Source organism: Sphaeramia orbicularis, chromosome 7 (assembly GCF_902148855.1).
Source record: "Sphaeramia orbicularis chromosome 7, fSphaOr1.1, whole genome shotgun sequence".
Lineage (NCBI taxonomy): Eukaryota > Metazoa > Chordata > Actinopteri > Kurtiformes > Apogonidae > Sphaeramia > Sphaeramia orbicularis.
This window is the reverse complement of record NC_043963.1, coordinates 12,343,304-12,355,689: the sequence shown is the minus strand read 5'-3', so window position 1 is coordinate 12,355,689 and position 12,386 is coordinate 12,343,304. Positions and strand designations below refer to the sequence as shown.

At 36.6% G+C, this 12,386-nt stretch overlaps 1 protein-coding gene across 2 annotated transcripts in view; it reads left to right on the top strand.

Moving 5' to 3' along the window:
- The first annotated feature begins 390 nt into the window (after nt 1-390).
- LOC115423061 (thymocyte selection-associated high mobility group box protein TOX-like) overlaps nt 391-12,386 on the top strand; it is a 239,226-nt gene continuing 227,230 nt past the window's right edge. The window contains exons 1-2 of one of the 2 annotated variants that reach the window (XM_030139766.1): nt 391-651; nt 867-1,031. In XM_030139766.1, coding sequence (XP_029995626.1) covers nt 927-1,031 — 105 coding nt within the window. In that variant the 5' untranslated portion in view covers nt 391-651; nt 867-926. Of the gene's footprint in view, nt 1,032-12,386 lie in introns of both variants that reach the window. The other variant, XM_030139767.1, reaches the window with a different exon arrangement.

Below are 12,386 nucleotides of genomic sequence, written 5' to 3'. Positions count from 1 at the left end.
CTTTCTCTTTGCTTTATCATTGATAGGTGTAACAGTAAAATGAGGAGTGTACAGAGGCCTATCCAAGTACATTTTACTCGCTGCTTTAGGCTATGGAAGGGAATGGTTTTGCATAATCAGGTGATGTCGACATTAAACCCAACAGGTTCAGGTAGTAGCCATGCAAGGAAAAAAAAAAAAAAACATGCTTGAACTACACAGAGGATGTGTGCAACCTCCACCCATCTGCCTTGGCACAATAACCCAAATGGAGGCCTTTAGAAGCTCTGATGGAAGCGGAGTGTGCTTTATAATGCACAGCCGTGCACACTACTACATTTCCAGCTAATCAGAAGCGCGCAGTTGCAGAAAGGAGAGCGGTTGCCAAGGCAGCCACCAATCTCCCCTCCCCCTTCTCCCTCCGTTCCTCTTTCCCGTTTATTATCGGCAGAGGTCGCATGGCAGAGGGAAGTCCAACCACTTCTGCACTGGAACCAATGCAAGAATATGCACCTCCATAACAAAGCCTGTATGGAGTCCTGAGAGCAGTGGGAAACAGAGGCTGCGCGTTTCTGGGCTTGAGCTCACGCGTAAAAACATCTTTCCAGAGCGGATTTCAGTTGGAGGTGTGCTTTTATTTGTTGTGGAACAGCGGGATAGTTTGGCCAACACGTGCGTATCCATGCAATTTTTGTTCTGTGCGTTCAGAGTGAGTGAGTGAGTGAGTGAGTGAGTGTTCCATCCTGGTGCGGATCTGAAGAGGACTGACTGCGCATCACCAGAGTTGGTGCCGAAGTTCGGCAGCGAACGGATGTTGACGGGAGAGTGAACCGAGTAAAAAACTCACCCACTTCTTTCTCTCCTGCTTTGGCGTTTTGTTTGCTTAGACAATAGTGAGTCAAAGACGCTGAAAGTGATTTCATGCCTTCAGTCTCGCACAACCTGAGATGGACGTGAGATTTTATCCTGCGCCCCCGGCAAATGTGGGTTCATGCTCCCTACCGACTGATCCAAGTTGTCTGAGCTCGTTGGACTATTACCACTCGAACAAGGTAAAGATCATAATCGTGTCGCCTCTCTTTTGCACTAAAAGCTTCCATGTCTCTCACCTGTCATTCTGTTCCAAGTGTTTGTCCTGCACAGGCTGCAACATTTTACGCAACGCACAAAAAAAAAAACAAAAACATGCTTTTGGCCGCGTTTTATCCACGGACGCACGCACACTTGCTCCGAATAAACCACACTTTGCACAAAAAGAAAAAAAAAAAAGAGTAAAGTAGCAGCAACTAAAGTGACCTGTGTAAGAAGGGACTGCTTTTTTTTGTTGAATTTACCCACAAATAGGACTTAGAATGACTCTGAACTCTGCTTTTCTGTGTTTCTGTAAAAAAAAAAAATGTTTAGTCTAACTTTTTTTTTTTTCCCACTAAAACTAACATATAATTATAATTCCCCCGGTGATTTTGCGCAGTTTTGTTTTTGCACAAAGCTGGCATTAAGTGTCCCACCCGATGTGGAATACCAGGGACTGTATAGAATCCATACTGCCCCAATCTGCTCCCCGCACCAACATTATCTTCCCTCTGAATGATTTCTTATAGCTTACATGGTTCTCCTCTGGGAGTTCAACGATTAAATGGATGTGTGCCAGTAATGTACTGTTAATTACTTTGTAACGAGAAACCACAGAGGCCGGTTGGCACAAGTCTTTACTCCTTCTCCCTCTTTAGTTTTGACACCCTGCAGCGTTTGGCTTGTGACCTGCTCTAACTCTATTGCAAGGTGGCATTTAAAGCATCATATTTGTACATTGGCATTTATGCAGGAAAATAGTAAAAAATAAAGGAGTCTAGTAATCCTGCCAGAACAAACCTAAGGCAAAAAAAAAAAAAAAAAAGCATTAAATATCACACCATCACTGTAACTCCTGGGGTTGAATTGAAAGTATAGGTTATAAAAGCTGCACAAAGTCAGATTGGCATCGATGAAGCTGCAGTTGGAGAACACAGGGAGCAGAGAAAACACCAGGGAGATCATTTAAAGCAATTAAATTAACTGTGTTGTAGTGTTAACAGCAAAATGCAATCACCAAATTAGGCTTAGATGTCACTCACCGCCGTTGGTTTAGGTTTACAAATCAACAGGCTCTAGATGTTGACCTGCTGCAGGAGATGAACTTCTTATGCTTCCCAGATAAAGACATTAGAAGTTCATTTCTCAAATAGAGGTAGCTTATAGTCATTGGCACAAAAAAAAAAAAAAAAACAGTTGGGCATGTTTTTCTTGCATTGTGTGGGCAATGGAAAATCTCTGTAACTGAAGGAAACATTCTGGTAATGAACTGCAAACTGCAAACATCATCTCTCAAGTTCAAGGCTTAAGAAAAAAAAAAAAAAAAAGGTTTTAATGAGATTTCACACAGGTTTTCTGTATATATAGGTAAAAGAAACAAACACAATAAAATTCCTATGTGATCACAGATTCACTGATAAGCAGTTTACACCTGTGACACGCACATGGGCTCACGTAACTGTCTCTATCTTTTTTGTAGGTCAAATAAATTAAGATCATCCTCCGCGCACATAATCCCAGGAATATGCTGATACCCACACACTGCATGAGTCCTGGAAACAAAGCCAGTATCCAGATATTGAAAGAGATATATATATAGTGCTTGAATGTAGCAGAAAGTGACACCAAGTGCTGTCAGTGGGACAAAAGTGCAGCGCGACGCAAAAAATTACAATTGTTGGCTTGAATTATTGACATCCCAGAATAAAGCTGGGGCGGCTGCTCTGCTTCAGGGAGTGGGAGTTCTTTTCACAAGGGGAGGTATAATTTGCTATCATCACATGTGTAACACTAACTACCTTCACTAGCATTGCAAATGAGGCAGGGACCAGCGGGGATCATTTGGTGTCCTGTTAACACACTGCACGTGGTCAAGTTCCTCTCTTGAAACGCCTGTCAAACCCACTGTGGCATTAAAGAGACATGTGATTTGTTATGTAGGTACTGTATCTACGGATCAGATCTGCTTGCTTCTAATCATCTCTGACAGCCCTGGTTGGCCAATTTTACATTCTGCCCAGGTCTCTTTCTTAAGCAGTTTGGAGGCAAAAGGTTAATCACAGCACTGCGGTCAGTTGTTATTATAGGCTTACTTTGCATATTCATGTAGATATTCAGGTCTGTAGCTGAATTTGTTAGTCGAATTTTTGGCTTCTTGTGCGTCTCTGGTGGATTCTTTTGGGATAATATCATTGGAAACGAGTCAAAATAATTTGCATTAAAAGAAGCTTTTGGTAAAATGGTTGCATTTTTGGAAGGGGGGGGACACCATATTGAAATGTAGCACCAGTTAACTCCTTTCTGGCTGCTCCAGTTCCATGTAAAAAAAATAAAAGAAGTAATTTACAGACTGAAAAAACATTCCTTCTTTTATCACTGCAAAATTAACAGTGTTAATCTGAGTCACACGCGAGCTTAATTGGGGAAAAACGAGCATGTGCGTGTGTTTTAACTTTACAGTCCGTTTATTTGCAAACCTGTTTTTAACGTGCTACTGACTCACTCTGGATGCTGTTCGCAGCCACGAGCCTGGTTTGACTAATTAGTAAGTTTATGTGACTTTGAGGGAAACATGTGCGCTGCTGTTTTCAGCCTTTGTCACACTGCTCATTTGGAACTGCACACGTTTAGATCACCAGAATCCCTCTCACCTTATTTAATCTGCTGATAATTACCGTGATCGTCAGTAACTGCTGTGTGAATCATTTCTGTCACGGTGGCGGCGCTGACCAAGATCAACAAAAACATCTTTCGAGAAAAAAAAAAAAAAAAAAAGAAAAACCTGTGAGTTGAGTTTGTGAGTGACTGCACAAGCCTAATGACCTTTTTTTTCTCGACTGTATTTACTTGGAAATGGCACTGTACATCACAATAGTGAAGAATGGAAAGAAAGGGGGAGGGTGAAATGAGCAGAAAATGTACTTCAAGCACAGATTGTGATGATTTAGAAAGACCCATAAATAACCTTGAAGATGTCTACTTCAATGCGTTCAATACTCTCTTTATTTCTCTCTTAGTGTGTGTCTCAGTCTTTTATTACTTACCCTTCTACAGCCAGGGAGAAATTACACAGGATAATACCATTACAACTGCTTTGTGCTATGATGGGAACCTTAAGCTGTGCCATGTTTTAATGTTTTTTATTTTTATTTTTTTTTTATTTCCTGCTGCCTCACAGGCTGCTAGGATACATATATTGCTCATATAATGTATATTGTGCAAATACAGTACTAATTTGCAGTGTAGAATGCATTGAAAGTACATAGACTTCCTAATACATAATGTATGACTGTAATTGCACTGTGGCCATGCGTTTGTCCAGCAGCCTTGGTTTGCTCTGTGAAATGGGAACACAGTGTCTGCTCCTTTATTTGAATACCTTAATCAAACAGTCCTGACTGCTGCTGCCGAGGTGCCCACAGTACAGCAATAGCAGAGAGAGTGCACAGAGTAGGGCCCTGTGTTTATACACCCCAGGCCCCACCCAGCTCATATATCCTCCCAACAACTGATATCTGCTTAGATAGAGCATGGCTGAAGAGCTGGCTTTGTTGGATGGTGGTCTTCCTCTGCCTCAGATAAGCTGGGGAATGATGCGCTCCATTTGAATGCCTTATCTGGGTTTTGTCTTTTATTACAGGACTGCATTTGTGTACGCTGCGCAAAGGTTTGATTACTTTATATTAATGTATTCAAGTCAGTTTCCGGCAACATGACGTGGGGGTTTCATGCGGTGGCCCATAGGTGCAACAGCCCGAAAAAAGATCCACATAAGAAAAAAAAAAAAAGAATAGCCCAAAAAATTATCGATATAAGAGAAAAAAAAAAAAACAGCCCAAAAAATTATCCATATAAGAAAAAAAAACAGCCCAAAAAATTATCGATATAAGAGGAAAAAAAAAAAACAGCCCAAAAAATTATCCATATAAGAAAAAAAAACAGCCCAAAAAATTATCGATATAAAAAAAAAAAAAGAATAGCCCAAAAAATTATCGATATAAGAGGAAAAAAAAAAACAGCCCAAAAAATTATCCATATAAGAAAAAAAAACAGCCCAAAAAATTATCGATATAAAAAAAAAAAAAGAAAAGCCCAAAAAAATTACCCACTGTAAGAAAAAAAAAGAGAACAGTCCAAAAAACATTATCCACTGTAAGAAAAAAAAAAGACAACAGCCTAAAAAATTATCCACTATAAGAAAAAAAAGACAACAGCCTAAAAAATTATCCACTAGTCCAAAAAATTATCCACTATAAGAAAAAAAGACAACAGCCTAAAAAATTACCCACTATAAGAAAAAAAGACAACAGCCTACAAAATTGTCCATTATAAGAAAAAAAAAGACAACAGCCTAAAAAATTATCCACAAGCCCAAAAAGCTATCCACTATAAGAAAAAAAAGACAACAGCCTAAAAAATTATCCACTATAAGAAAAAAAAGACAACAGCCTTAAAAATTATCCACTATAAGAAAAAAAGACAACAGCCTAAAAAATTATCCACTAGTCCAAAAAATTATCCACTATAAGAAAAAAAAGACAACAGCCTAAAAAATTATCCACTATAAGAAAAAAAGACAACAGCCTACAAAATTGTCCATTATAAGAAAAAAAAGACAACAGCCTAAAAAATTATCCACAAGCCCAAAAAATTATCCACTATAAGAAAAAAAAGACAACAGCCTAAAAATTATCCACTATAAGAAAAAAAAGACAACAGCCTTAAAAATGATCTACTAGCCCAAAAAATGATCCACTATAAGATAAAAAGAGAACAGCCCCCCCCAAAAATCCACCGTATAAAAAAAAGAGAACAGCCCTAAAAATTATCCACTATATATTTTTAGATTAACTTTATTTTTAGCGCACTGAACTCCACTTCTGGTGGGTTGCTTTGTTAGCATTAGCCACATTAGCTGAAGGCCTTAAAAATTTTCAGCCTTTGCTTTTATTTTTTGTGGTGGCCTTAATTTTAAAGCAAGAGACCTTTTGGGTAAACAGTGCCCCCCTAATTGAAAAGGTGGATGATGTTTTGTTTTTTTTTTTCTTATGGTGGATAATTTTTTGGGCTGTTCTCTTTTTTTTCTTATGGTGATAATTTTTTGGGCTGTTCTCTTTTTTTTCTTATGGTGATAATTTTTTGGGCTGTTCTCTTTTTTTTCTTATGGTGGATAATTTTTTTGGGCTGTTCTCTCTTTTTTTTTTTATGTAGTGGATCATTTTTTGGGCTGTTGCACCTCTGGACCACCGTAGTTTCACTCCTCATCCCCAAAGAGAAATGAGGTCTTAAACATGGGGTCTGCACATATTTAGCATTTATGCATTTTCCTTCTAGGATGTGCTTTTTTTTTGTATCAGATATTTGATCAAATAAATGCATTGAAGTGTTGTTACTGTAGCTGCCTCTCTCACTGTATCACATACTGCATACATACATACATACATACATACTGTGCATACTACATGCTATTTTCTGCAGTGCAGTATTATTACTGGGAACATTAACGTCACGTTGTACCACATACAGTCGTCACATGACCACCGGGCTCATCGTCATGGATACAGTCACCTGTCAGCTGTTGGCAGATGTTTACAGCAGTTTATGTGAAATTTCTACATGAAAATCTACATTAAATCATTTGATACGAGCGTAATTGTTCATATTAATCACCAGTATCAGTCTCACCTAACATTAACCTTCTTATTAGCTCATTTAAAGTGTAAGAATTTGCTGTTGTTTGCTGGAGATAATCATTTGAAGGAAAATATTGCAGAGTAAATCCTACAGTAGCAGTTTTATGTTCTTATACTTGTAGTTGCTCATCTCCTGTGCCATATACGGCCACTTTTAACTAAATTACATCCATATTTCATGTATTAAAACGTGAACTCCAGCAGCAGGTGGCTTTAAAGCACTAATGGCACTAATTCTGCCATTAGACAAAAGATGCATGATAGCCATAATGGATTCTGGGATGCAGGATGTCAGTACTAGGAAACCTGTCTAGTGTTGCATATATCTGTATTTTCTATACTGTACATTTTAGTTACTAGTTACTCCTTTTGGTTAGAATCACTGTACTGGTTATGTGCAGTATATGCTGTGTTCTGTCTGTAGTTACTACTATGTTGTCTCGAACAACGTCCCGCCCCCCAGCGCTATCTGACAGGTTATGAATAACAGCCTGTCAGCGCTGAAATGAGAAAACATTTATTTATTCAGTAACCGAGCCTGAAGAATGCTACAAAGTACGGATGCAAAACAAGAAAAATGTTATTCAACTAAAATTGAGGAACATTTGCATGCATTATTTGTGAAACCCATACTAGTATCAGTATTATATTAGGGGATGTACTGCATTGATAATTAGATTTTCTTCATAAAATTACAACTTATTTCTTGGAATATTGCAACTTTCTTCTTTATCCTGCCTTTTTTGTTGAAAATTTTGATGTAATTTTGTAAAATTATGACTTTTTAATCCAAAAATGATATTTAGTTACAGAACATCCTGACTTTTGCCTTTTTTCTTTGTTCTATAGCAGGGGTGTCAAACTCATTTTAGTTCAGGGGCCACATTCACCCCAATATGATCTCAAGTGGGCCAGACCAGTAAAATAATACTAGTGAAAAAAGTAAAATTACATTATGATAATGTTTATATCTACATCGTTCCCTTAAAAATCTGAATAACGTCAACAACTTGAAATGTCTTAAGAAAAACAAGTGCAGTTTTAACAATATTCTGCATCAGCTTATCCTTTACACATGTGCATGACAACTTACACTACAATTACAAATACACATAATACTGATAAAATTGCATTTACTTTTCCCAAGACATTTCATGTTGTTCATACTTCTTCAGGTTTTTCACATTTTTTGTAAAAGGATAGTTTGTTAACGTAAACAATTTCATGTAATTTTACTTTTTTTACACTAAAACAAAGATAAAATCTGCAGTCGTCATTATTTATAGGTTATTATGTTTATGCATTTGGCAGACGCTTTTTTCCAAAGCGACTTACAGGGGAAAACCAATTAAATCACTCAATCAAATTTTATTTATATAATGCCAGATCACAAAAAAAGTTATCTCATGACACTTTATATATAGAGTTGGTCAAAAACCAGACTCTAAGCCAATTTACAGCAACCCAACAGAATTATGGCAGTATTTTTCTGGTCTGACCCAACTGAGATCTGATTGGGTTATATGTGTATGTAAAATGATTTTTACACTATTGATTGTTAATATCTTTAGGGTAATTTTTGCATTTCACAAATTCATCCTATGGGCCGGATTGGACCCTTTGGCGGGCCGGATTTGGCCCCCGGGCCGCATGTTTGACACCTGTGTTCTATAGTTTGGACGGTGCGTTACATGTATGATTTATTTGGTTAAAAAGACTGAATTACATGATATTAGCTAATGCAGCTGTAAATCTGATCACCTGCATTACATGTTATCCAATCCAACTTTATTTACACAGCACTTTAAAATCAACACAGTTGGGCTTCACACAAGTAAAACGACTAAGAGTTATTAGACAGATAAGGAGATCTTATTGATTTGTCTCTTATTTCTTTCTTTCTTGGTCAACTTAAAGCCATTGCAGCAATGGATTTATGTTGTTGTGACTCATGTTACTGCGCATGTCTGTCATTTCCAAATATCAATTATTTGTCTCCTCCATTTCTAATAACTGGTATCACAACCAAAAAACCCTATTAGTGGCCTCTTGGTAATGAATAAATATAAATGTGTTTAATATAAATGCACAAAGCTTATGTTTAATACCCGGAGCATTTAAACATGGCTGACAGTCCTTGTAAAGTAGGTTGTAGTATATGTTCATGTTCCATGCCCGGCGGTGTTATTAGCTAATGACAAACTCTGTGGTATGTGACAGAGAGACAGAAAGGATGAGTGAGAGCCAAATGGGTTGAAGTAATCAGCGGCCCAGTATGGGGACGGCGGTTATGTGTGTATATGTGTATGTGTGTATGTGTGCGGGTGTGTGTGCTTGCGCATGCTAACTCGGGGCCATTCAAGCGTTTTGCTGACTACAGAATCACAATCACAATTGCTTTCATAGCCCCCGTGCAGAGGAAGGCCATGCATACCACAGTAAGGGCCGGTGACACACAGCGAGCAGGGCCAGAGCAAAAACAGCCACTAAATCATATTCTCCCTGCCCCGACACACGGAGGAGCTTTTTAATAGGGGTTCCAACCATTTGAAATCATTTCAATAAAACTGGAATTGGCTCTGACATGGGCTGAGTCACTGGGCCTGCATATGGCACAGAGATTTCCTGCTTTATTTTTTTTTTTTTTCTTTACCTGGATGTCGACATGTGTTTATTTGCACCTCTGTTTTGGGGAAAATATCATCTGGGTGACTTGAGTCCTGAGGGGCAGAAATAACTAGAGGTGTAAGAAAATATAAATGCACTTTATTAAAAAAAAAAAAAAAAAAAAAAGCAGTTTAACTCTACTGTTATGCTTGTTTAACAGTAACAGCGGGGATGTTCTTGTTCAGGCCGAAAGAGAAAAATTAATGATAATTATTGTTTGCACTTCATTATTAATGATGAAAAACAGTATTTAATAGAGACTTTTCACCTCTTTTTGGACAAGTCACCTGTTTTTCATTGACATATACATGTGCAGACTCATTTTTATGTAAGAAAAACCCATAAATCATGACTTTTATGTATTTTTTTAAACTTTTTTATATATAGACGTGTTCAAAATAGATCAGATATGTCTTCTGTTCTTTCTCAAAGTATTTATATTCAAAGTGTGCTTTATTTATGCAGTGTTTATAGTGTGAAAGAGAAAAATTAATGTTAATTACTGTTTGCACCTCATTACTAATGATAAAAAACAATATTTAATAGAGACTTGTCACCTCTTTGAGGACAAGTCGCCTTTTTTTCATTGAAATATACGTGTGCAAACTCATTTTTATGTAGGAAAAACCATAAAACATGACTCTTATGTATGTTTTTTTTTTACTTTTTTATATATAGACGTGTTGAATATAGATCAGACATGTCTTCTGTTCTTTCTCAAAGTATTTACATTGAAAGTGTGCTTTATCTATGCAATGTCTATAGTGTGAAAGAGAAAAATTAATGTTAATTATTGCTTGCACCTCATTATTAATGATGAAAACAATATTTAATGCAGACTTTTCACCTCTGTTAGGACAAGTCACCTGTTTTTCATTGAAATATACATGTGCAAACCCATTTTTATGTAGGAAAAACCATAAAACATGACTTTTATGTTTTGTTTTTTTTTTATTTTTTTTATATAGACGTGTTAAATATAGATCAGACATGTCTTCTGTTCTTTCTCAAAGTATTTACGTTGAAAGTGTGCTGTATTTATGCAGTCTTTATAATGTTTAGTAACAGAAATTGCCAAAAATGAACAACATATGAGCTATCTGTTGTGGTATATTGGAGGGAAATATGTTATATAACTTTAAAAAGACCCAGTTTTTTTCACAATACAGAGAATTGTAACTTCTATGTATTGTGTTTCCACATTCGTGCCAATACACAACCCTAGAAATAATCAGAAATGTCTACGGAAATAGCTCTACAGCACTGCACAGATGATAATGAATAGCTTCTCCCATGTACTATGTGTGTTTGTTTGGCCTTTAACTGCAGTGTTTGTGTTTAATGTAGGTTACCAGAGTGTCAGTATTTTCCTGTGTGGTAGTGCTGGTGTTGGGGGGGTTTACCCATGTGCTAATTATTGGCCCTGGCAGTCCTAAGCTCCTCACACGTTGGTGGGCACCAGTGCATCCCCCTCGGCGTCTGTTACCATAATTAAGACCAGCCGTCCCACTCTAGTGTGCTTACATTAGTCAGCCTGGGCCTTCCCATGGGGCAGTGCGGTGGCATTCTCATTCTTACAGCAAAAGAAGAAAGAAAACGAAAGCGACGCCAGCACCTGCTGCAGAGCAAACCCCTGGGTGTGTAGTTAAATGTTGATTATGTTTGTTAATGGCTGCAAACACTGGGGAGGACGGCAAGTTAAAAGTGAAAGTGATCTATCTATCTATCTATCTATCTATCTATCTATCTATCTATCTATCTATCTATCTATCTATCTATCTATCTATCTGTCTGTCTGTCTGTCTGTCTGTCTGTCTGTCTGTCTGTCTGTCTGTCTGTCTGTCTGTCTGTCTGTCTGTCTGTCTGTCTATGGTCTTATGAAGATGTAATGACTCAATAGGTTTGTATTGGTATTGAAATCTAATCCATTTTTATCATTATAGTTATTATTAGTTGTAGTTTTAGTAGCAGAACAGCTACTTTCAATATTTAATAAGCATCATGTACAAAAATAATAATAATAATAACATGATCCTTAAACGCTGCAAAAAAATAAGAAAATTAAAGTCATTATTGGGTTAAAATGTCTTATTTCAAGCAAAATTATCTGCCAGTGCAGTAAGAAAATTACACCTATTAAGTTTCTTAAAATAAGACAATGTTACTTGAAGATTATAGAATGGTAAAAATTCTTATTTTAAATAGAATACACTTATTTGAAGTCTTCATAGCAAGTTTTTATCTATCTGTCTATCTATCTGTCTATCTGTCTGTCTGTCTGTCTGTCTGTCTGTCTATGGTCTTATGAAGATGTAATGACTCAATAGGTTTGTATTGGTATTGAAATCCAATCCATTTTTATCATTATAATTATTATTAGTTGTAGTTTTAGTAGCAGAACAGCTACTTTCAATATTTAATAAGCATTATGTACAAAAATAATAATAATAATAATAGCATGATTCTTAAACGCTGCAAAAAAATTAAGAAAATTAAAGTCATTATTGGGTTAAAATGTCTTATTTCAACCAAAATTATCTGCCAGTGCAGTAAGAAAATTACACTTAGCAAGTTTTCTTAAAATAAGAAAATCTTATCAAAGGATTATAGAATGGTAAAAATTCATATTTTAAGCAGAATATACTTGTTTAAAGAATTCATAGAAAGTTTTTTTCTATCTATCTATCTATCTATCTATCTATCTATCTATCTATCTATCTATCTATCTATCTATCTATCTATCTATCTATCTATCTATCTATCTATCTATCTATCTATCTATCTATCTATCTAGAGTCAAGGTCGGGTCAGTCAATAATGGCAGTAATTATGTTTGTTTTTTTCGGTCTTCCATCAGTGCTCTATGACTGTACAGTGTACACACTTTGTACTGTGTTTATCTCTACTGTCTGTACAGTATGTACAGTGTATAGTGTGAAATGTGATGTGTTTTTTAGTTTTATCTCAGTGCTGCAC